The 26,201-nt window shown below is 29.7% G+C and overlaps 1 protein-coding gene across 1 annotated transcript; it reads left to right on the plus strand.

The window, feature by feature from the left end:
- Positions 1–21,580: 21,580 nt before the first annotated feature.
- On the plus strand, positions 21,581–21,889 carry LOC140920472 (vacuolar protein sorting-associated protein 20 homolog 2-like). The gene has a single exon (XM_073368753.1). The coding sequence runs from the start codon at positions 21,581–21,583 to the stop codon at positions 21,887–21,889; it is 309 nt and encodes a 102-aa protein (XP_073224854.1).
- Positions 21,890–26,201: the final 4,312 nt, after the last annotated feature.

Raw genomic sequence — 26,201 nt, forward strand, 5'->3', positions numbered from 1 at the left:
GATTGTTTAGTTCCAAGTGAAGTGTACTTTTGATGGTGGAGTATGATTGTCGGTAAGACAATGGAAGCGGAAGCTGTAACTCTTACAATCAAGGTGGAGATTGTTGGGGTTGATTGCAAGTCCCACATCCTTTAGTGTGGGAGAATAAGGAGAAGGCCAAGGCTATATATTGGGTTTTGGTCCTTTGTTTTCAAATGCACCAGTCAGCAATAGCACTTTAAGCTTGTATCTGACTTAGTTTAAATATTTGCTTTGTAAGAGTGTGGTTGTACTGGGGTGTTTGGTGTGAGTGAGAGAAGTCTATGTGTTGTAACAATTTTCACATAGTGTTAATTCTCTGGTTGCCAGTTTAGGCAGCGGTCGTGATTTTTTCTCCGGTTTTGGAGTTTCCACGTTATATTCTTGTGTTGTGATTGTGTCTTAATTCTTTTTAACTTATGCTATTTTCCCAACATTGTTCATGCGATTTTTTCTCCTTGTTGATGCTATTATATGTGAACTTTTTATTTGACATATATGAAAATCATATTATATAAGTCTATAGGATGATTGCGATTTGTGTGATTCGATATACCGAATTGTGATGAATTCCAACTAGACCTGACATGATATATGTTAATAGATATGATAATAAATAGATATTGTGGTGTATGTTGTTGTAATTTTTGGTTCTATAATTGGTGTATTTTATGAGTTGAATTGTAGTTGTTGGATTATTGTTGTCGATGTGTATATTTGAGTCTAATATGTGAAGGTGACATGCTATCTGTACATCTTTTTTTGTTACATTAACTAATCTAACCAAATGACATACATTATTTAGATTGATATGTGTAGATTCTCATTGCATCATGTAGATTGATATGTATATATGGAATAAAATTTATTTTATCATTTCTTTTAATTATTAACTTGCACTTTTTTTTATTAGATTCAATTTTTAAGATTGGAATATGCCCTCCAAAATCATTAAGATGACCCTGAAGTAGATACTTCAATTTTTATAGACCAAATTATAATCTAGATGTCTATTATATAAAAAATCAGAGGGAATAGTTTATAAAAAAAAATACTATAATTATAAAATAAAACTTTCAACCAAAATTCCCACTAATTTTTAATTATTAAAAATATCAATCAAAATTTGATTAACTATGTCTCTCCAATATGTTTTGTAAATTTACAATTTAAAATTCTTATATACAATACAATATTTTGCTATATATTATGTTTTGAATCATTTTGGATACTCTTGTGGTGTAATTTGAATATTATTGGCGTTATTTTTAAATTATATTCTAATTTATTGAATTTTTTGCTATAAAAATTAAATTGTTCATTTAATTATTGTTGTGACTTAATTGTCTATTTTTAATTATTGTCAAGACCTAATTGTCTTTTTTATACAAATTACACGTGAGAGAGTCAAGTTGATGAGTTATATAACAAGTTAAAAAAAAAAAACTTAATTTTTTAACTGTGATTCACATTAAGACTAATTTGACCCGATTTATAATTTTTGAAACTAAAAAATAATTTTCTTTTTCTATATGAATAAAATAAGCTTTTAGGAATTTCTCAATGATCAAAATGGACATTGACTCTATTAATTATGGTAATAAAAAAAATATTTTAATTTGAAATAAAATCTTTTGAAGATTGCGATTGAAATATTTCTTTCGTTTATATAATACCGTTATAATCGGTGCCAAAAGGAAACACTATAAAACCCAAATACAAGACCTCGTTGAATTGAATAGCTGCCATATTTTGATATTCACTAATTTTCCTCTTTAATCAGTTCGGTTCATTCCATTTCCATACACCCAAATTAAAAAAACATCTTCATCGAATTAAGAAATCAAAATCAAAATCAATGGGAAATATATGCTCGAAGAAGCCAAAGGTAACCGATGTGGACCGTACAATTCTAGCACTCAAGACTCAAAGACGCAAACTTGTCCAATATCAACAAAAGCTTGATGCTGTTATTGAAGCGGAAGACGAAGCTGCACGATTCTTGATTCGTGTAAAGAACAAAAATAGGGCCTTAATCGCATTAAAGAAAAAAATTAAAAATGAAGAATTGTTGAAGCAAGTTGACGCCTTGATTATAATTGTTGAGCAACAATTAAAGGATATTGAACTTGCAAGAAAGAAAAAGGCTGTGTTTTTGAAAGTTTGAATTGAAGGCTTGTTATCAAACATAGAAGACTAAGAGACTAATTAGGTAATATGGTCTTGTAATTAGTAATGTTGTTCTGTTTTAGTTAGTCTCTTGGTAGTTAGTTACTTATGTCTACTTGTAGTTCACTAAGTGACTATATATGCATGTAACCTTCCTTTCTAAGAATTCAATGAATCTTGATGCGTATATATATATTTCCTTCGACAATATCTATTCAATTTTACTAAATCATTTCCTTCAATTTCTTCTTCCTTTAATTTTTTATTGTCTTTCTCATATGGATTTAAATTACGGTTATTACATTTGTCGTGAAGCGTATTATAATCACTATGCCACTACAATGTGAAATATAAATTCATACGTATTTAAAGTACACTTATTGTAGTTAATAGAGTAGATATTGGCTATTGCATTTGTTGTGATGCGTAATTCGATTACTACAATGTGAATTATAATTTAGTGTTCTCGTTGCAAACTTTATAATTATTATTCTTTTTAATTTCTTTAGAATGTTTTATTATTCAGAATGAAAAAGTTTCTTTAAAATATTTAAGAAATAATTAAATCTAACTTATATAGTAGTGTTTTTTTGTCACATAACAGAAAAGTTATCTGCTACAAATATATAATAATATATGTATGAAAAAAAAAATAAAGATAAATATTTAGAGGCTTTCTACGAGAAGCTTTCCGTAAGAGCATCCCCAATTAGAGCTGCTTTAGTTAATCCGGACTCATTGTATTGAATTTTTTTCAATTTAATAATGATTTAAAGTTATTAATTGAAAAGATGCAATGTTTATTGGATACTAACATTAAAAAAATATTATATATATATATATATATTTATATATATATATATATATATATATATATATAAATAATTGATGTGTAGTTGTGTACGAATGGGTCCTACACCTTGTACACCATTGTATACTCTTAATTTATGAAAGTTTATTATGCTAAAAAAGAACATAGTGGTTTTCACCTCTGAGCAAAAGTTTCTTATGCTAAAACGGAAACATAGTGGTTTTATCTATTTCTCTCTAAATTCTCTTTAACACACTAGTAATGTCCGACGTTGAAAAATATGCTCCTTAACAACTTTGACCCATTTAACAATTTAATAAATTTGAATTATATTTATATAAAATCTAAAAAGTTAAATTTTATCTTTTGAATAAATGATAAACTTCATTATAATTAATTCATATAACTACAGGAGTTGTATTAAAGACAATTTTTTAATAACTGTAAAAGTAATAATTTTTAATTATAATAGTGATTAACAGGAGTATTTATTAACTACTCATAGACAATATGTTTTTCTCAAAATTTTCTATAACTACTCTTATTTATAATACTTCGTATGTCTCTTTTCATAAGATACAAATTCTAAAGATCGCATAGACTAGAATGTACAATTTGGCCGTACCTAGAAGTCGCCTTTTCATTATCTTCCTTTGTTCCATTTTCTTTTCTTCACTCAAGATGGGTAACCTAGAGTCTATTTTTGGTCCAAAATCACCCCTTAAAATTGTTTTTCAATCTCTTTATTTCATTAAGTGAGTTTTACCTGTATTTAATTTTTTTTCTTGTTTTCTTGGTATTTTTTTTTATCATAATGCGATGTATTTGTTTATCGTTTTGGTGCAACGTTATTTTGACTTCACGTCCTACTACGGTATTCAACTGGTTCAAATTGACAAAACAACTTTGATTCAGTGTAGATTCAATCAATGGCTTTCACGTCTTTAACATTACAACTCTAGAGGCATGAGTATTTTAGATACTTCACTTTTGTCATATTTGTAGAATTTGTCTCAATTAAAAGTATTTTGAGGTTATATGCTATTAAGATGGATGTTGTGAGGTTATTCGTAGATTCATTTATTTCAGTTTTAACAGCTTTAAATTGTATTGTATTGTAGATTCTACCAATTTGAATAAATGAAGATGATTTTTATTTAAAATAAAGGGAATGTAGTTGTTTTAAATTAATAATTCTAAAATGTAACAAAAAAAATTCTAAACTATTTTTTTCTTTGGGTACAGAGATGGCAAGAGACCAACAAGAAAGAAAAAAAACTACAACACTAGACGTACATTCCTAGACATTGATCCATCTCCTGAATGAGTTACGAAGAAGACCACCACACCATGATACTTCTCCATTCCTTCGACAAGCTCCATCACTATTGAGCTTTAACCATCCAATATGAGGTTTTCTCCAACCAATGGATTGTGTCGTTTCTTTGCAGGTTTCGAAAAAGGGTTTGAGAAATGCTTTCAATAATCTCTTTAGCGAAATTTTGAATTGCCGCCATAGGGTTATGTTTGAAGTCCACCTCGAATATAGCTTTGTTTCGCCAATTCTACAATAACCAACTAGGTGTCATGAAAGTTTTCTTCCTACTCTATGTAGTGGTTCCAATCCCTAGTTGGTTGAGATTATTGCAAATAAAATTCCTACAATCAAAATAGAAGAACTTAGTAATAAAATTAGAGGGAAAAATTAAGATCTATACATGAGTGGCATACACGCAGTCACACACTGTGTGAATAGTTGTCTCGTCTTCTCTTCCACAATGCGAGCAAAGAGGAGATACACCCACTCTCCATTTGCTTATATAGAAATTGGTAGCATTTAGTTCTTGGGCAACCAATCACATAAATGTTAGGCCTTCGATATTTCCTTGTTGCAACCACATATCAAATCCATTAACGTTAGTAAGTGGTATCCTCTATTATGAGTCTTTTTTAGAACAATTATATATGCTTTCATATAAATTTTTAATTTAATTTGCTCTTTTTTATGCTGTAAAGATAAAAAGAATACAAGTTAATTTGTAGATCATTTATGACTAAAATTATAATTAAATTTAATAATAATATATTATTTATATTTGCTATATATTTATATTTATAATATATTATTGATTGGTGTAGGATTGAGGGAAGATGGAGCAGGAAATATTGTTTTTGTTATCTGGTTTGTTGCATAAGATTAGGAACTACTCTACCATATATAAGGGGAGGAAACTAATTATGAATGAGAGAGGCAGCCGCATAAAAAAAAACCAAAAATAGGAGTGGAGGTGCTCAAAAAACCAAAAATAGAATCAAACTGTAGAATTGAACTGAACCTAATTGTTTTTGAATTGAACTGATTTATAAAAATTGAAAATCAAACTGTTTTTGAACTGATTTGTCATAATTTGGCCTCTAGGAATAAAAAAACTAAGTTAAACCAGTTCGATTCGGTTCAAAGAATAAACTGGTTCATCGGTTTATAAAACAGTTCAGTTCGGTTTTTTGAATTGAAAATCAGTTCGATTCAGTTTTTTCAAACTGAAAACCAGTTCAATTCAGTTTTCAAATGATTCTAATTCAGTAGTAAACTTTACCCACCCTAAATAAGAGAGACTCATGGCACAACGAGGAAAAAATAGGAACAATAAAAGCCAGACGAAACAGAGAAAATTGAGAAATCGGCGGCACAAAACATAAGCCGCGTAAAGATATAAAAATTGAGAAAATTAGCCCCACATAGGAAGATATTTATCATTTGGTGTTTGTATTTGTTACAAGTGTTTTAAGTTTTAGAGTAAAAATTATTTTCTTCACATGTTTTTATTTAATTTGATAAATATCATTATTCTTGTTTTGAATTTTGTTATAACAACGAGTAATTAAACTTTCTTATAAGGTCATTGTTGATTTTGTAAAGGAGATATGTCTTTGTTAACAAACTTAGTATAGGGATTGATTTTAATCAAAAGAAAAGAATTTAAATAGAATTAGGAAAGGGAATGAAACTGGGATCTCATGCTTCTCTCCATTGATTTACAATTTTGTGTTTTATTATTTAATTAATTATTTGTTATTTGATTATTTCGTTACTGTAATAACTCAAATATTATTGTTAGTTTAAAAAATAAAAATTCTTAATTAGTTTAATACTTGTTAATTAATTCTTATAGATATATACGATAATTTTTTTTATTTGTCCTCGCATAAAGTTTTTGACGTTATTGATAGGGATTAATTTAGCAATATTAAGAAAGAAAAAAAAATTCTATTTTGTTTGTCTTCTTGTTGGTATTACTAGTATTCTACTATAATTTTTTTCTAAAAGAAAAAATATAACAGTAATATATTTCTCTTTTCTTTATTATTATTATTATTATTATTATTATTATTATTTTCTATTTTATTATTGTCTTATTTTATTAAAAATAGTAAAAAAAATATTGTTTATTTGTTATTAGTTGTGATTAAAAAAATTTATTGCTATTACTTATGCATGCTGACTCTCGAGAATTTTTTTTTTTGTTTTTGTTTTTTTATTATCTAGATTGAAAGAACAACTCGCAAAAACAAAATAGAGAGAAGAACAATGTTCGTTGATGATAAAAGAACTCTTTAGGACTACTTTACTTCCTCCACGAACATTGCTACTAGCATTGTGAATCCACCGGCGCAAGGAAACCAATTTTGGTCCTGCACTCAGAGAAATGAAAAGAAACTCCCACTAAAGGAAACACTCAAAGATTAAAAAATAAAAAAAATAAAAAAAAGGAAAGTAGAAAGATGATCAAGTAAATGTAAGTATTTCTTTCCCTGAAAGATTTGAAAATGAGCAACATGATAGGCAATTTGCTAGATTTTTGAGATATTTAGGAAATTGCATATCAACATTCCTTCTTCCTTCTTCTGAAATTATTGCTCAAATGTCTAAATATGTTAAAAGAAAATTAAAAGAAGTTATTTCTATAATTAAGCTTTATGAAGAATAATGTTATGCTCTAGTTTTAAAAATGTTACCATGGTAGGTAGTTTCATTATCCCTTGTACAATTGTAACTCCCTTTTTGAAAAAGCATTGTTTGTTTTAGGAGAAGTATAAATTTGATGCCTTTATATGGGTTTAGAAAACATGGCTTGAAGGAACTTCTCCTTACAATTAGTTGATAGAAAGTGAGAAAATTTAATTTTATGCAGATTTTGTGTTGTTAGACATGTAAGAGGATAAGGATCAATAATTTTGGGACGACCTCTCTTAGCCACATGAAATGTTATAATTGAAGTTAAAAATGGGAGAGTGACCTTACAAATGGAGGAGGAAAAAGAAATTTGTACATATTTTAATTTCTTTAAAAGTATTTCTCCTTTTTCTACTTGTAAGTTTGTGCATGATATATATTTTTATTGCTGATGGGAACCGTTTAATCGGAACCTTTGTTGTACCTGATCCTCCATTTGCTAAAAAGCCCCTCGATTTTCATGTAGGGGAATCGCAGTTAAACTCTAGATGTTAAACAAACGCTTTGTAGAAGACAACCTACATTAACATATTTTTGATTTTTTAAATTTTACTATTTTGGCATGTTTAATTTTGTTTTTATGAAATAAAAGATCCAACTGCAAGCTCTTTTAGGGAAATCAGTTTTACTTTGTCTCATTTATTTATTCTTTTTGAGTCAATTTGAATATTCTGCATTGAGGACCATGATTATTACTAGTATAGGGGGAGGAAATATATTTTGAAACATGACCTCTTGTAGTGCTTGTGATGTCATCTTTGCTAGTTTGTTTTAATTGAATTATGTGTTTGAAGTTTTTCCTACAATACCATTATTGTGTTTGATTTTTTAACAAGACCTAGTGATGAGCATGTTGTTAGGGTTAGATTGAAACTTTGAAACTGTATTAGTTAGGATAATGATGTTCCTTAGTTGTAGACACAACAATTTCATATCATGGATAAATAGCATTCCTGCTCCTTAAAAATATTGAATATTGTTTCCAAATAATTAATTAAAATGACTTGCTTGAAATATGTGTGTACTTTAATCTAGTGAGTTATGTTTGAATGAATAAGAGAATTAAGGTTCCAATGAAGTTTCCCAAATGCACTCAATCTTACTAAACACACTCACTCAAATGAAATAAATAATAAAACACTCTTCTCTTACTACTTACACACACGAGCAAACCCAAACAAAAAACACAGAAAATTAGTCTTACTTTTCTTTCTCATCACACTCAACACAAAATGAGTGTTTTGGAAATGAAAATGAGTGAAATGTGAAGTTTTGTATGTAGATGATTTGACACTTGCATCTATTTCTTCAAGCATTTATCTTTATTGCATGTACAAATTGCCACTAATAATTGTTACTGAATTGAAAGATCAGATATTGTATGTTTGATGTTGTGACTTCTGTTTTGATGTCTAAATTTGGAGAATTTCCCTAAGCTAAAACAATTTAGTTGAGGGAATATGGCCCTGATCAAACCAATTTTTTGCTCTTAACTCAATCTCGCTGAGTGAAATGTATTTAGCTGACCGAATATATTTAGCTTAGTGAATATGTTGCAGTTTTGTGTGTATTTTTTCTTTATATGTATTTAATTAGTTATGCTTAAACTTTTCCGTGCAATTTTCCTTGAGTGCGTTGTAAATGATACTACAACTTTCTTATGTTAAAATTATGTTTTTAATTAGACTTAATTGCACTTTTGATCCCCCTATTATAGGTGAAAATTGAAAGTAGTCTCCCCATTTTGTTTGTCCCCAGTTTTAGTCTCCCAAACAGAATTTGAGTCCAAATCATGATGAGTTGTCATTTTTTTAATGACGTGTCAATAAAAGGGTGACGTGACAGACGCTTATGTGGAATAAACTCATTATTATATTATTTTTGATTAAAAAAATATAATTTATATTTTTAAAAACCATTATTTTAATTGTGACAATATTTTTAAAAATACAATTTAATTATTAAAATTAAATTAAAAGAAAAAACACCTAAAACCATGAACCCTAAACAAATCAAAATCAAAAGCATTCACTCATAAACCCTAAAATCATTCTGAACCCTAAAATCATGAACCCTAAATAGAAATCGTGAAATCGTCAAATGAAATCGTGAAATCGTGTTTGTCCTTTGTTCACTCGTTTTCATTAGTGACTCGTTTTCATCAGTGTTCGTCGTTTTTTCATCTTTCGTTTTCATCAGTGTTCTAATGGCGAGTGGAGGTCATTTCAAGTTCTCTCCATCTTCACATACGAAAGAAGATACAAAGTTTTGTGCTAGGTATGTGATTTTAGGGTATCCGCTTTGTTTTATTATTAACATTATTAAACTCTGTATTGAACTTTGATTTTAGGGCCAAATTTTTTTTCTCTAAGTTGTTAACAGAACTCTATGCCTTTATGCCTTTTTAATAATGTGGTCCATGCATTTTTAATAATGTGGTCCATATGCTCTATTGTATTATTTTGTGGTGCATGTGTAGTTTGTTTGAGGCTTAGTTTGACTGATTTATTCAATGATTTGTTTTGTGTAGGCCAGCTTCAGTCCACAGAGTTAGGTTAAGAATAAACCATGGGGGTAGTTTTGTAAACCACCCAGTGAAGATGTACGTTTGTGCCCAAGTGAATGAGATGAATTGGTCTTGGGATGTAGACTTAATGTCCCACATGCAAATTACTAAAATGGTCAAAAGTTTGGGATATATGAGTATTAAACGTTTGTGGTACCAGCATCCGAAGTACTCATTTACACGTGAACTTAGACCTCTCAACAATGACGAGGATGTATTAAAGTTTGCTGAAGATGTCAAAGGGTTCAACGTAATTGACGTCTTTGTGGAACACTGTATAGATAATCTTATTATTAGTGATGAAAGTCCAATTCAAGAGCCAACTAAAGCTGAAAAACTCCAACGTGAAGGTGAACAAGTTCAAGCTGAAGCAGATTCTGAACCAGAAACTGAACCAGATGAACCAGATTCTGAACCACGTCAACCTGAACAAGATAAATCATAATCAAAACCAATTCAAACTGAAGCAGAATTGGAATCTGAATCTGAAGTTGTTCAACCTGAATCTTAAGCTTTTCAACCTGAATCTGAAGTAGTTCAAACTGAACAAGATAAATTAGAATCTGAACCAGTTCAAACTGAACCAGTTCAAACTGAACCAGTTCAAACTGAACCAGTTCAAACTGAACCAGATCAACCAGAATCTGAACCTGTTCAACCTGAATCTGAAGCAGTCCATGGTGAAGATTATCTGAGTGAAGAAGATGGAGATTATGTTGCTAACTCAAATGATGACGATGATGATATGGGTGAGTTATATGAGGATGAGGATTGGGACGGGATTTCTGAAATATCAACTGAGATCTTTGTTAATGTTTGTGATGAAAATTCATTTGAAAGACATGCAAACCCAAGAGGAAACCCAGGGCCTAGTTCTGCAACTGATTTTGAAGAAAATGATTTAAATTCTGATGATTTGGATACTCCACCAGGAAGTGAAGTTGATGAAGAGAATGTTAGGAAATTTCCTAAATTTAACCAACCTGAAAATGGTGATGAAGTAAGGTTTGAGTTGGGCCTAAAGTTCAATACAAAAGAGCAGGTTAAGAATGCCATTAAAGATTTTGCAATGGAGACTAAGAAAAACTTGTATTTCAAAAAGAATGATGGAAAGAGAATCATTGTTAGGTGTGAGCCAGAATGTCCATTTTACATGAGGAACAGTAAGAGGACTTCAAATGAATATTGGCAATTAGTGAGTTTCACAGATGATCATACATGTCATAGGAGGGCAAAAAATAGACAAGCTAAGACTGAATGGCTTGCCAAGAAATTCGTTCCTATGTTGAGACGTACACCTGAAATGAAACCCAATGGATTGATTGTTGAGGCGCTTGATAAATGGGGTGTGAAGTTGTCTACATACCAAGCATATAGAGCCAAAATAAGAGCCATAGAAATGATTCAAGGTGCTCAAAGGGAGCAATATGCACATTTGAGAGAATATGCGGATGAACTTAGGAAATCAAATCCAAACTCTACGGTTATTATTAAGTGTGGTATGTCTGATGTTAGACCAGTATTTGAGAGAATATATGTATATTTGGAGGCTTGTAAGGCTGCATTTGCTAATACATGCAAGCCTTTAATTAGGTTGGATGCTTGTTTCTTGAAGGGAGAATATGACGGTCAATTAATAGCCGCAATAGGTAAAGATGGGAATAATCAAATGATTTCCATTGCATATGCAGTTGTTGAAGCAGAAACAAAAGACTCATGGCAATGGTTTCTGCATCTTTTACTGGAGGACCTCAACAATGTTCCGCATAAGCAATATGCATTCATTTCAGATCAGCAAAAGGTATGTGTGCTGAAGTTTATGTAATCGGTTTCTAAATTATGCAATATGTTTATGCAATCTGTTTCTGAATTATGCAATCTGTTTCTGAATTAAGCAATTTGTTCTATGTAATCTGTTTCTAAATAAGCTATCTGAATTATGAATTAAATAAGCTATATGTTTCTGAATTATGAATTAAATAAGCTATATGTTTATGAATTGATTTCAGGGATTGGTCCCTGCCATTGCCAACATTGGGGCCCATGTGGAACACCGATTATGTGTTAAACACTTGTATGGGAATTGGAAAAAAAAAGTATCTCAAAGGACATATGAAAGAGCTTCTTTGGTTGGCAGCAAGAGCTATTGTGGTCTAGGATTGGGAGAAAGCAATGCAAAAAATTAAGGCAATCAATGAAGATGCTTGGAAAGACATGATGCAACTCCCACTATCTATGTGGACTAGGTCAGTATTTCGCACTGATACACAATGCGACCTCCAAGTAAACAACATGTGTGAGGCTTTCAACATGGTTGTATTGGAGTATAGAGATAGGCCTATCATAATATTACTTGAAGGTTTGAAACATTACATTACATTAAGGATTGTCAAACAAAAAGAACTCATGCTACGATATAGAGGCAATATATGTCCTCGGATTCAACAAATATTGGAAAATGCAAAAAGAGCAGCTGGGGGTTGGTTCCCAACTTGGCATGGAGATGATGATTTTAACTTGTTTAGTGTCACAAATGGTGTAGATACTTATACGGTAAATCTACACACACAAACTTGTGCTTGTCATAAGTTTGATTTGACTGGTATTCCGTGTTGCCATGCTTTTGTTTGTATATGGCACAACAAAGCTGATCCAGAATCGTACGCTTCACTTTATTATAGGTATAAAACTTGATTTTAACTGCGTTATTGGTATTCTGCATTATTGATGTTCTGCTTGTTCAGTTCTGGTTCTGTTCAATTGATATTTTTGCTAGTTAAGTTCTGGTATTCTGCATTATACTATCCTGCTAGTTCAATTTTGGTTCTGGTTTCAATCATGATTTTGATTTTAACATGATGTTCATTTTGAAGCAATTTTGTTCTGGTTTTATTGTGCTAGTTTAATTTTGGTTCTGGTTTTAATTATGGTTCTGATTTTAACATGATTTTAACATGATGTTCATTAGATGGATGTTCTAATGTCATTTCATTAGATCGAATTTAACATTTCATTTCATTTCATGATTCTGATTTTAACATGATGTTCATTTTGAAGCAATTTTGTTCTGGTTTTATTGTGCTAGTTTAATTTTGGTTCTGGTTTTAATTATGGTTCTGATTTTAACATGATTTTAACATGATGTTCATTAGATGGATGTTCTAATGTCATTTCATTAGATCGAATTTAACATTTCATTTCATTTCATGATTCTGATTTTAACATGATGTTCATTTTGAAGCAATTTTGTTCTGGTTTTATTGTGCTAGTTTAATTTTGGTTCTAGTTTTAATTATGGTTCTGATTTTAACATGATGTTCATTAGATCGACTTACAATAATACTAATTTCATTTCATCATAACAACCTTACAAATTTGATTATATTAAACAATTACATTACAATTTCAACCATAAACACCTTAAATTACATCATTACAAAACACCCTTAATCCAATCATTTTAATTACTTAAACATTACAATAACCAAAAGAACAATAATCAAAAGCCATGAAAGTGCCAGAAAGCCCCTCATTAGTTTCAACTTCAACTTCATTTCATCATCACAATTTTTTGTCACATTGTCTTTCTTCTTGAATTCATCAATCCTTTTCATCAAAGACATAATAACTTATTTTGCACGTTCTGTCATTGGCTCATCAAACCAATCAAAATAATTGCAGGATTTTTTACCCTGTAACTAAAACAACATAACAGCAAAACAAGAAGTACCCTGTAACTAAACAACATAACAACAAATTTTTATAATCTGTAGACAATACAAAAAAAAAATTCCAGAATTTTGACAAATAGTTTACCTTATAAAATCCACAACCATGAAACCTTCGACCTGGATTTTCAGCCGTCCAAGAAGTACACAAAGGAGATTCAAGTCCACACAAACATTCTCTTCTTCTAATTCTCAAATGAGAATTGTTGCTTGTAACTGAATATGAATGACAAGACATTCTTTTCCCCAAAAAACACAACGAACAAACGAAGAAGAAACGAAACAGAGAAAAAAGAAGAAACAACGGAATACAAAGGACGAACACGAAGACGATGAAGAAGAAGAACCCAGATGAAAAGGGAAGATGACCAACAATGAAGAAGAAGACGAAATCGAAATCGGATGATGATGATGAAGAAAAGGGAAATGGTCGATTTTGTTGAAAAGGGTTCACGATTTGGGGGTTTTGTTGAATTGGGGCTGTTTTTTGATTTAGGGTTCAAGTTAGTTCATATGTTTCTGATTTTCATTTGCGTTCACGCTGCTTCAGATGTTTTTCATTTTGATCTAATTAAATTGTATTTTTAAAAAATATTGTCACAATTAAAATAATGGTTTTTAAAAATATAAATTATATTTTTTAATCAGAAATAATATAATAATGAGTTGATTCCACATAAGTGTTTGCCACGTCACCCTTTTATTGACACGTCATTAAAAAATGACAACTCATCATGATTTGGACTCAAATTCTGTTTGGGGGACTAAAATTGGGGATAAACAAAATGGGGGACTACTTTCGATTTTCACCTATAATATGGGGACCAAAAGTGCAATTAAGCCTTTTAATTATATTTTACATTAAATGACTGGGGAACACAACAAAACACACCCAAAGGAAAAATACAACTAAAAAATGTTAATTATATTACAAAGATTAAAACGAAAATTTAAAATTTTATGGAAACAAAAAATTTATTGAATATTTTAATTTTTTGACAAAAGAATATGCAATTTTTATAAAAAATAAAAAAAAAAATATTATTTCAACTTTACTTTAATGTCTCTATATTAATGTATCATTTAATAGAAATTGGCAAAGAAAAATTAATTGCTTGGTTTGAATTAATTACTTTAAAAACAAACAATTTTGAGAGATGAAATTTAGTTGATTATCCGAAATTATTCCAATTATCAGTTGGGAAAAACAAGAGATAATTAGCGATAACTATCTCCATAATGCCTAATATTTTTCCCCCCACTTGTGCAGATAAATGGTCAAACAGAAAATATAATTCCACATAACAAAAATAGTTGGCAAAAAATTAAATATGAGACAAATGCAATTTTTAACGTGGAAAACTTTCCTCAAATTGAGAGAATGAAAACTATGGGACCTAGTTCAGTAAAACTTCCACTATAATAATTAATGGGTACAGCAGAGTCTTCCTAATAACAATAAGGAACATCAATCAACAATAACAACCTTATAACAACCTTCTACTAAAGTGGGTATGCCAAAGTAATTCTTAATAAAACTACTCAAACTGTATATTAAAATAACAAACTCAGTGGTAGAAATAACATACTAAATTGGTAGATCAAACGGAGCAAGTTTGCTACACACCTGTTACCACCACCAGAACCAAACCCTTATTTTTTCTTCTCTGGCAGCCATTCTCTTTCGTTCTTCTAATTCTTATGATTTCTAAATCTCTTTTATTTCCTTCACGTAGGCCTAGCCCAATAATACCTTTTTTTTTTTATTTCAATAATAATAATACTAATACTAATAAAACTAGTGGGTTCCACTTGGAGAGTGAACCCACCCAACATTTTCAACATTACATATCTTTTATACACAATTTTTCCCTTATATATTTATGGCAAGATTAAGAATTTATCAAAATCATTTTTCCTTATACGGCAAAATTAAGAGTTTATCAAAATCTTGTTAAAACTAAAGAAAATCATGGTAATTATGGATGGGATTAGGATAGACCGTCTAAGCATATGACCTGTTTTGGTGTGACCTATTTATGAAAAAGTTTAGACTGATCTATTTATTAAAAAGACTAGGCTCAAATTATTTTTAAAGTCTATTTATTTAAATATGTCAGGATCTAGACCGACCTATATATATATATATATATATATATATATATATATTGTTATTAGTAATGTTATTTATTAATAATATTATTTTCTATTTTAAAGCCTATTATCAGTTAGTAGTAGTTTCATATTATATATGTTCTTCTGTACTTTCATTATTTTCAAATTCAATCGTTGATATTATTATTTAATTATCTAATACGTATATGATCCGTTGTCGCACACGGACCAAATACAATTAATAAAATATAAATAGAGGTAATAAGTTGAATCGTTTCGGAAGGACTTCTGATATAATAATAATAATAATAATAATAATAATAATAATAATAATAATAATAATAATAATAATAATAATAACCAAATTGAAAGTTGAAATTAAAATTTGGTTTTTTTAATTTTTGATTTAACAGATGAGCAAAACGATTAATCTACTTATTCAAGTTTCAAACCTATCACAGATTCTACCAACGAGTTTAATTTCTAATTCGTGATTCTATTCTTATTTGACTAAAGAATTGATCAAACAAGCCTAATCAATCCTGTGTGAATTCGGTTTCTTTGATTGGATTAAACATCACAATCATCAAAGTATTACAATTAATGATCAAGCTTCGCAAAATTACAATTCAATTAAATTTGAAAACGAAAACAAATCATGTCAAATAAATTTAATCGATCCTATTGAAATTAAATTTAAGCAATCATAATATCAATATAATCTAATAAACAATAACAGAATCATGAATTCGAAATTGATAGTGTAACCTGAATCTCAAGGTGTTGATGAAACTCTGAACTCGTGGATTAATCTTATAAAACTAGCTTTCTATAAAATTAAAATAAAAACTATTTATTTCTTTTAGCAATCTGAATTCTAATATTTCCGTCTGTAGAAAAGAAACAAAACTCCCAATATATAATACTCGATATATGGCTTCAGGGTTTAGGGTTTAAAAACAAGTGACCCGCTATTTAAAATTATTACAAAAGTCTAGATTATGAAATCTGCAATTTAGGCCCAGTAAAGTTCGGCATTAGACTTTAATCCCAACACAAAAGTTGTATCTCTGATTTTTAGTTTTCCAACGCCTGTTTGTATGCACCAATCGGATATCTAGAGCTCAAGTTAAGGCTTACAAAGCGAGCAAGAGTCAAAATGTAAATAATAAAATGAAAATGCAAATAATAAAATTATAATTCAATTTCGACCCAAAGTTTAGAAACAAGTTAAAAATATTATTCTAAGCTATAAAGAGCTTTTAAAATACCAAACTAAAAAGTTAGAAACAAGTGCCCAAATGCTATGATCAAATACCCCCACACTTAAACTTTTGCACTCCGAGCAAAGCAATGCATGAGATTCCAAATATTCTTATGAATGCAAAGTGATGAGAGAAAAAAAAAATTCTAGCTTAAGGCAATTATGAATAATTTTTTTTATCACAATCAAGGCAAACAAGAGGACAAGTTAACTAAAGAATGCATCATAAGTTATAGAGTCCTCCTAGGATATAAAATTCTCTTATAGTGTTTACACTCAAAATGTTTGGGCTACTGTTTACACTTAAAGCACATCATGAAAGCTAGCACTATCATAGACTTGACAAGCATCTATAATCTATATTTGAAACACATGCACATAATGATCAAAAGGTCTTTATTCAGGTTGTAACGTGGCCAAGGTAAGGGTGAGATAATCCTAAGGAGACTAGGGCTGAAAATCAAAGAGGATAAAAGAGTAATGATTAAGAGAGAGAAACATCATTAAGAAGTAACTCAACACAACATCAATGACTTTTATTTTCACACTCTCTTTGCTCACAACACAACCATTTTTCCTCATTTTTTTTCATAACCCTCAAATTTAAACAAACAAGTTGAGCACCCATACACTTATTTTTTCACATATTTCCCCGATAACAGCGCCAATTTGATCCGTTGTCGCACACGGGTCAAATACAATTAATAAAATGTAAATAGAGGTAATAACTCGAATGGTTTCGCAAGGACTTCTGACATAATAATAATAACCGAATTGAAGGTTGAAATTAAAAAGGATTTTTTTTAGATTTTTGATTTAACAGATGAGCAAAATGATTAATCCACTTATTCGAGTTTCAAACCTATCACAAATTCTATCAATGAGTTTAATTTCTAATTTGTGATTCTATTATTATTTTACTACAAAATTAATCAAACAAGCGTAATCAATCCTATGTGAATTCGGTTTCTTTGATTTGATTAAGCATCACAATCATCAAAATATTACAATTAACGATCAAATGTCGCAAAATTATAATTCAATTAAATTAGAAACTGAAACCAAATTATGTTAAATAAATTTAATCAATCCTATTGAAGTTCAATTTAAGCAATCAGAGTATCAATATAATCAAATAAACAAGAATATAATCATGAATAGAAGTTGACAGTGTAAACTAAATCTCAATGTGCTCATGAAACTCTGAACGTGGATTAATCTTATAAAATTAGCCTTCCATGAAATTAAAATAAAAACTGTTTATTTCTTGTAGCAATCTGAATCCTAATATTTTCGTCCGTAGAAAAGAAATAAAACTGCCAATATTTAGTACACGATATTGGGTCTTAGGGTTTAGGGTTTAAAAAACAAGTGATCCGCTATTTAAAATTATTACAAAAGTCCATATTACAAAATCTGCAATTTAGGCCTAGTAAAGTTTGGTATTGGGATTTTATTCCAAAACAAAAGTTGTACCTCTGATTTTTAGCTTTCCACGTCTGCTCATATGCGCCAATCCGATATCCAGAGCTCAAGTTATGGCCTAAAGAGCGAGAAAGAGTCAAAATACAAATAATAAAAATAAAATGCAAATAATAAAATTATAAATCAATTTCGACCCAAAGTTTAGAACAAGTTAAAAATATTATTCTAAGCTATAAAGAGTTTTTAAAATACCAAACTAAAAAGTTAGAAATATGTGCCAAATGCTATGATCAATATATAAGCAGCTTTATTTTAAAAAATAAAAACTAATCTAATACTATTTATTTGTTACCTTTATATATATTATTAGTATATAAAGCTCAGGGAAATAGTTCGACACAAAAGTCCTATTGAATCAGTTCAAGACTCTTACGATAGAGATAACATTTCAATATTTACTACTTCAAAATCTTATTTATTTTTTCCTTTTTTCTTTGTATTCCTTTACTAAAGTTAGCCTTTGTAAAATCTTTTAAAAATCTTCTAGAAACTCCATTAAAGTTGTTCTAATTTTAGATTTTATAAATAAAAATAAATCTTAAATCAAAACAGTATATATGAATTTGTAAAAAAATAATTTAAAAAAATGCATAAAATAGGTGCAGTCCCTTTAGAAGTGTTTCAAAGTTTATAATAATATTAATTATATTATTATTAAATATGTTCGAGTTTGTTTGAAAGGATTTGTTCGAGAGTTAATATAGGTGGTTTGTTTCAGATTTTTTTTTAAAATAATTTTGTTAGAAAAATCATTTTTTGTTTAATATATATATACATATGTACAATAGTATTAATATGTAGAGAGTATCATGTAAATTGGTATGGATAGAGCATCATGTAAATTTGTATGGGTAGAGCATCATGTAGCTTGATATGTGTATAGGAACTTTTTTATTTATTTATTTGGGCCTAATTTTTACTTATATGTTTATTTTTCATGAGAATCCAAAAATTATGAAATTGTGTACCTAAATTCATTGATTTGTTTGGGATAAAAGGGAGACATGAGATAGTTTAAAAAAATCATTTCTACAAAACTGTAAACAAACATGTTAAAAATTATTTTTTTAAAAAAATCATTTTTATAATAGTAAACAAACAGGAGTTAAAAAATCATTTTTTTTTTAAATCTCTTAAAAGTAATCTCTAAATTATTTAAAACAAAAATCATTTTTATTTAAGTTCAGAAAAATCATTCCATATTATTATGTTATTATATTATTACTTAATTTGTTTGTGGGGTTGATGTCATGCTTAGTGTTTCAACATTATACTATTTACTATTATTATTACGTTATTTTTAGATTTTTTTTTGTTATTAATAATCTCTTTTAATATTATTTTATAAAAACATTGTTTTTTGTTATTTGAAATTATTTCTTGTGTTTATCTACTTCGTTAAATTGTATAATATATTTTATTTTATCATTTTTATTTTGTCCAGGAAATGTCTTCTTCCTTAGAAAGAAGTGAACTAATTTCATCTACTCATATTACTAATAATGAGGCCACCGGACATATGCCTATAAATTCAACTTAAGTAGAAGCTAACACAGAGACAAATGAAAATGACATCGCTCTAGAAAACAAATGTCCAATTGTTGAGAGAAAGAGGGAAAAAAAATCACTTGTTTGGAATAATTTTGATGAGGTTGAAATCTCTAAAAGTGTGAAGAAAGTTGTTTGCAAATACGGTCAACTAAAAATGTCTACTGGAGGACCAGAAGTTAGCACTAGTCATTGGTAAACTGTTAGAAGTATTTAATGGTGTAATTCATGTGATCTTAAGTAGTTTATCAACTGTTTATTTTTGTATTTTATTAGGTCACTTTATTATTATTTAAAGTGTTTAATATCACTTATATTTTAAATGTAGGTAGTGAGTATCCGACTGAAATTTGTATTTAGCAGAAGTTTGGAAGGTTAAACAAATACTTGATAAGGCTGATGAAGACGAAGATCATTTTATGAAAGAAAAGGTAGGTTGAATGAAAATAAAGTTTGACAAATACTTAGGGGAGTTTAATATGTTGATGGTTATTGCTAGTGTTTTGGATCCTTGGTGCAAATTTCATATGGTGCGTATATGTTTTCCCTTGATATATAAATCAAAAGAAGTTGTTGATGAGAATATAAAGAAGGTCAGTAGTTCATTGAAAGAATTATATGATGAGTATGTATCTTTATCTTTGGAAGAGTCTTTGTTTCCAATTGTTAATTTGGATAGTAATAATTTATCATCCTCCTAAAAGAATGCTGCCAGTGTCACTGGATTTGACGAAATTATGAGCATTTTGCGTGAAAATGAAACCGTACCTCCAATAAAATAAGAATTACAAGTTTATCTTTATGAAGGTATTTATGTTCCTAAGACTATATCTTTTTGTGCTTTAGACTGGTGGAGAAACAATAACATGAAATATAAGATTTTCTCTAAGATGGTTGTTGATGTACTAGCTATTCCAATCTCAATTGTGGCATTCGAGTCCACATTTAGTGCATGAGATAGAGTTATTAATGAATTTCACTCTAAATTAAACGAAGAATCCGTTGAAGCTCTCAATTGTGGTGGGGATTGGTTTCTTCATAAGTATAATTTGAAGAAAAAAAAAATCAAAGGTTAATATTTTTTATTTGATATGATATTTTATCAAGTAGTATTTATTTATTTTTTTAAGAATTTGTTCATTTATTTATTTAGTACTATTTATCGCAATGTCTAACATATATGTATTTTTTCTTTTGATTTTGAAGGTTGATAAACAAGAGATACAAATTACCTTGAAGATTTGATATCATTTTTTTTTTCATTCCTTGAGTTTTAAATGTGTTTTGCTAGTGTAATTGTTTGTGGAGTTCATTTTGTTTTATTTGTAACTTTTTGAAGGACTTTTTAGAGTTTGTTAATTATAGATTCATTTTTTTTTTCTTTTTCTTGGAAAATTATTGCATTGCAGACTTGTTACTTATTATTTTATTAGATTTGATTATAATTTTATTAGTTTTTCTTATATACAAATGTCTGATTTAGTCTATTTAAAAAATATATATAAAATATAATATTTAATTATTTTAATATAAATAAAAATTTTAAATAGATTTTGAAATCGGACCAGACTTACCTATTGTCAACCCTAACCTAATAGTAATCAATAAAAATATTTTAATTTGAAATAAAATCTTTTGAAGATTGCGATAGAAAATATTTCTTTCGTTTATATAATACCGTTATAATCGGTGCCAAAAGGAAACACTATAAAAACCCAAATACAAGACCTTGTTGAATTGAATAGCTGCCATATTTTGATATTCATTATTTTTCCTCTTTAATCAGTTCGGTTCATTCCATTTCCATACACCCAAATTAAAAAAACATCTTCATCGAATTAAGAAATCAAAATCAAAATCAATGGGAAATATATGCTCGAAGAAGCCAAAGGTAACCGATGTGGACCGTACAATTCTAGCACTCAAGACTCAAAGACGCAAACTTGTCCAATATCAACAAAAGCTTGATGCTGTTATTGAAGCGGAAGACGAAGCTGCACGATTCTTGATTCGTGTAAAGAACAAAAATAGGGCCTTAATCGCATTAAAGAAAAAAATTAAACATGAAGAATTGTTGAAGCAAGTTGACGCCTTGATTATAATTGTTGAGCAACAATTAAAGGATATTGAACTTGCAAGAAAGAAAAAGGCTGTGTTTTTGAAAGTTTGAATTGAAGGCTTGTTATCAAACATAGAAGACTAAGAGACTAATTAGGTAATATGGTCTTGTAATTAGTAATGTTGTTCTGTTTTAGTTAGTCTCTTGGTAGTTAGTTACTTATGTCTACTTGTAGTTCACTAAGTGACTATATATGCATGTAACCTTCCTTTCTAAGAATTCAATGAATCTTGATGCGTATATATATAATTCCTTCAACAATATCTATTCAATTTTACTAAATCATTTCCTTCAATTTCTTCTTCCTTTAATTTCTTATTTTCTTTCTCATATGGATTTAAATTACGGTTATTGCATTTGTTGTGATGCGTATTATGATCACTACAACGTGAATTATAAATTCATACGGATTTAAACGACAATTATTATGGTTGATTAATAGATATTGCATTTGTTGAGATGCGTATTTCGATCACTACTGCGTAAGTTATAATTTAGTCATCTCGTTGCAAACTTTATAGTTATTATACTTCTAAAGTAGATCGGAAAAGTTTCGTTAGAATATTTTAAGAAAAAAATTAAATCTAACTTATATAGTAGTATTTTTTTGTCATATAACATAAAAATTATCTCCTACAAGTATATGATAATATATTTATGAAAAATGGAAGAAAAAAGAATAAAGATAAATATTTAGAGACTTCTAAGAGAAGCTTTCCGTAAGAGCATCCCCAATTGGGGTTGCTTTAGTTAATATAGACTCATCTTACTAATCATTTCTATTGAAGGGGGGAAAAATGTGAAAAATAGACATCAATGCTTGTAGAACACCCTCTTTCTCCTCTCATACATTTGCGCCCAGCCATAAAAAATGATAGAAAATAGTATAAGATTAAGAGCCATGAATATGTGTATTGAATTTTTTTCAATTTAATAATGATTTAAAGTTATTAATTGAAAAGATGAAATATTTATTGGATACTAACATTAAAAATATATAAATAATTGATGTGTAGTTGTGTACAAATGGGTCATACACCGGATCCATTTAAGTACTCTTTTTAGATAGCTACCATTGGATACTCTTAATTTATGAAAGTTTATTATGCTTGGAATAGCGGTTTTCACCCTTGTGAAAAGTGGAGAAAGATAATGCTTGCTTAAAAAATCTAATTTGCAAACTGAGGAATAGCGGTTTTCACACTCTCAAAAATAAAATCTATTGATCACTTCTACTTGACACATAATTTAAGTAAATTTATGCTTTAGATATGTTTCATGACTTCTCCTCCCTTATTAATTAAATAGCTTTTTTTTTTATAGATTTATCATAATTTATTATTTACTTATCTTTATAGTGGAGAGAGTGTCAGAGTAAGGTTAATATATTATGTACAATTTGTTGGCCATATAGTACGAACTCGTACGATAATTTATTATTGAATTAACTAAAACAACTCTTAGGACTTTAACACTTTAAGATTCCCAAAATCATCACAAGGAATCTTCATATAAATTTATTAACTATAGTAATTGACATGTTACTTATTTGTCAATTAGAGAAATGGAAATTCCCGAACATCGCAAATGGATGGTTAATAAGTTGGGTGCTAATAAGAGAAGAGTAACATATAGGTATACGACTTATGTTTTCGAGTTCACTCAATTTACTTGTGCAAAAGAAAAATTCAAAAAAAAAAAGTTGAGATACCCATGTAAAATATATACGTGTAAGAAACATCAGTGACTTCAATTACTTTGAGAAAATGGTAAGGGATGCAGTTGGATTATCTCTTGGTGCATATATCGAGCAACAAAAATTAATTTAAATTACGACTGTTGTATTTGTTGTGATGCGTATTACGATCACTATGCCACTACAGCGTGAATTATAAATTCATATGGGTTTAAACTATGGTTATTGTAGTTGATATAGTAGATATTACATTTGTTGTTATGGTTATTTCAATCACTGTGGCGTAAATTACAATTTGGTCTTCTCGTTGCAAAACTTTATAGTTATTATACTTTTTAATCTCACTGGTGGAGGGAAATTATTTTGACTGTTTGCTATGTTTTGAATAGAGTTCCTAATTCTAAAAGCAAAACATCTCCGTATGAGATAATGAAGAAAAGACAACCCAACTTGTCTTATCTTCGAACATGGGGTTGTCTGGCTTATGTCAGAATCCCCGATCCCAAGGGAATTAAACTCGCAAGTAGAGCCTATGAATGTATATTCATTGGGTATGCAGTAAATAGCAAAGCATATAGGTTTTATGACCTAAATACAAAAGTGATCATAGAATCAAATTATGTTGACTTCTATGAAAATAAATTCTCTTTCAAATCGAGAAATAGTGGTGGCAGCGAACCTAGTCAAGTTCCTATGTCAACAAGCACTGAAAGCAACAAACAAGACGAAACATAAACACAAAGGAGTAAGAGAGTAAGAGTTGCTAAAGATTATGGACCAGAATACATGGCCTATAATTTAGAAGAGGATCCTACAAATCTTAAAGAAGCTATATCATCATTGGATGCAGATCTATGGCAAGAAGCTATAAATGATGAAATGGATTTTCTAGAGTCTAACAAGACCTGGCATTTGGTAGACTTGCCTCCTGGTTGCAAACCAATAGGTTGTAAATGGATTTTGAAAAGGAAACTAAAACCCGATGGATCTGTTGATAAGTACAAGGCACGCCTTGTAGCCGAAGGTTTTAGACAAAGAGAAAATATAGATTTCTTCAACACTTTCTCATTGGTCACTAGACTAACATCCATTAGGGTGCTTATATCACTTGCGGCTATTCATAACCTGGTGATACACCAGATGGATGTTAAAACAACATTTTTAAATGGTGACTTGGAAGAAGAAATTTATATGGAACAACCTGAAGGTTTTGTAATTCATGGACAAGAAGACAAGGTTTGTAAGTTAGATAAGTTTATGTATGGTCTTAAACAAGCTCCTAAGCAATGACATGAAAATTTTGATAACTTGATTATGTCAAATGAGTATAAAGTGAATGAAAGTGACAAATATATTTATTACAAATATGAAAATGGCATTTGCACTATCATATGTCTCTATGTAGATGACTTACTCATATTTGGTTCAAACATTCATGCTTTAAATAATGTGAAATCATTGTTGAGTAACAACTTTGATATGAAAGACCTCGGAAAAGCGAATGTAATCCTTGGCATCAAGATTACTAGGTTAGAAAATGGAATTTCTTTGGATCAATCTCACTACGTTGACAAGATCCTAATGAAATATAATTACTTTGACTGTAAACCTGCTTGCACACCATATGATCCGAATGTAAAACTTTTCAAGAACTCTGGTGAATATGTTAGACAAATTGAATATGCGAGCATCATTGGCATCCTCAAGTATGCCACTGATTGTACTAGACCCAACATTGCCTATGTCGTGGGATTATTATGCAGGTTTACTAGTAGACCTAGTATGGAGCATTGGCACGCTATCGAAAGAGTCATGAGATACCTTAAAAGGACTATGAGTCTCGGATTATATTATCAAAGATTTCCTACCGTCCTTGAAGGATACAGTGATGCTGATTGGAACACATTGTCAGATGACTCCAAAGCAACCAGTGGCTATGTTTTGAGTATAGCCGGTGGTGTTGTATCGTGGAAATCGAAGAAACAAACGACATTGGCTCAGTCCACTATGGAGTCTGAAAATGATAGCACTAGCTACTGCTAGTGAAGAAGCAAGCTAGTTGAGATGCTTGCTAGCAGAGAACCCTCTGTGGGAAAGGTCGTTGCCAGTTGTGTAGATCCACTGCGATAGTACCGCGGCTATTGCAAAAATTGAGAATCGTTATTACAACGGTAAGAGACGACAAAGACGTCGTAAGCACATCATAGTTAGAGAATTACTTTCTAAAGAAGCTGTTACAGTGGATCATGTACGCACTAATGAAAATTTAGCAGATCCTTTGACGAAAGGGTTAGCTAGAGAGAAAGTCCTTAATACATCCAAAAGGATGAGACTATTTCATATAGATCAATGAGTCACTTATGATGGTAACCCAACCTAAAAGACTAGAGATCTCAAGAATTAGGTTCAACAGGTAATAACAAGTCATAGTGATATGAGATGAACATGCTATATTATATATAAGAAGCATGATTCCTGAAGCGATAAAAGGATGAGATAATAGAAACTCTTAATGAGATCTATACTCTATGTGGTGTGGAGTACCTAGCTACAAGAGTACTCTTGATAGACTCACCTATGTGAACGTGGAACTAGGGGCCGCTTCCTAGGGAATTTCGAGGCAAAATTCCTAGAGCATTTACTATACTAGGATACACGTGCATGACC

The sequence above is a fragment of the Cicer arietinum genome, chromosome 5 (genome assembly GCF_000331145.2).
Source record: "Cicer arietinum cultivar CDC Frontier isolate Library 1 chromosome 5, Cicar.CDCFrontier_v2.0, whole genome shotgun sequence".
Lineage (NCBI taxonomy): Eukaryota > Viridiplantae > Streptophyta > Magnoliopsida > Fabales > Fabaceae > Cicer > Cicer arietinum.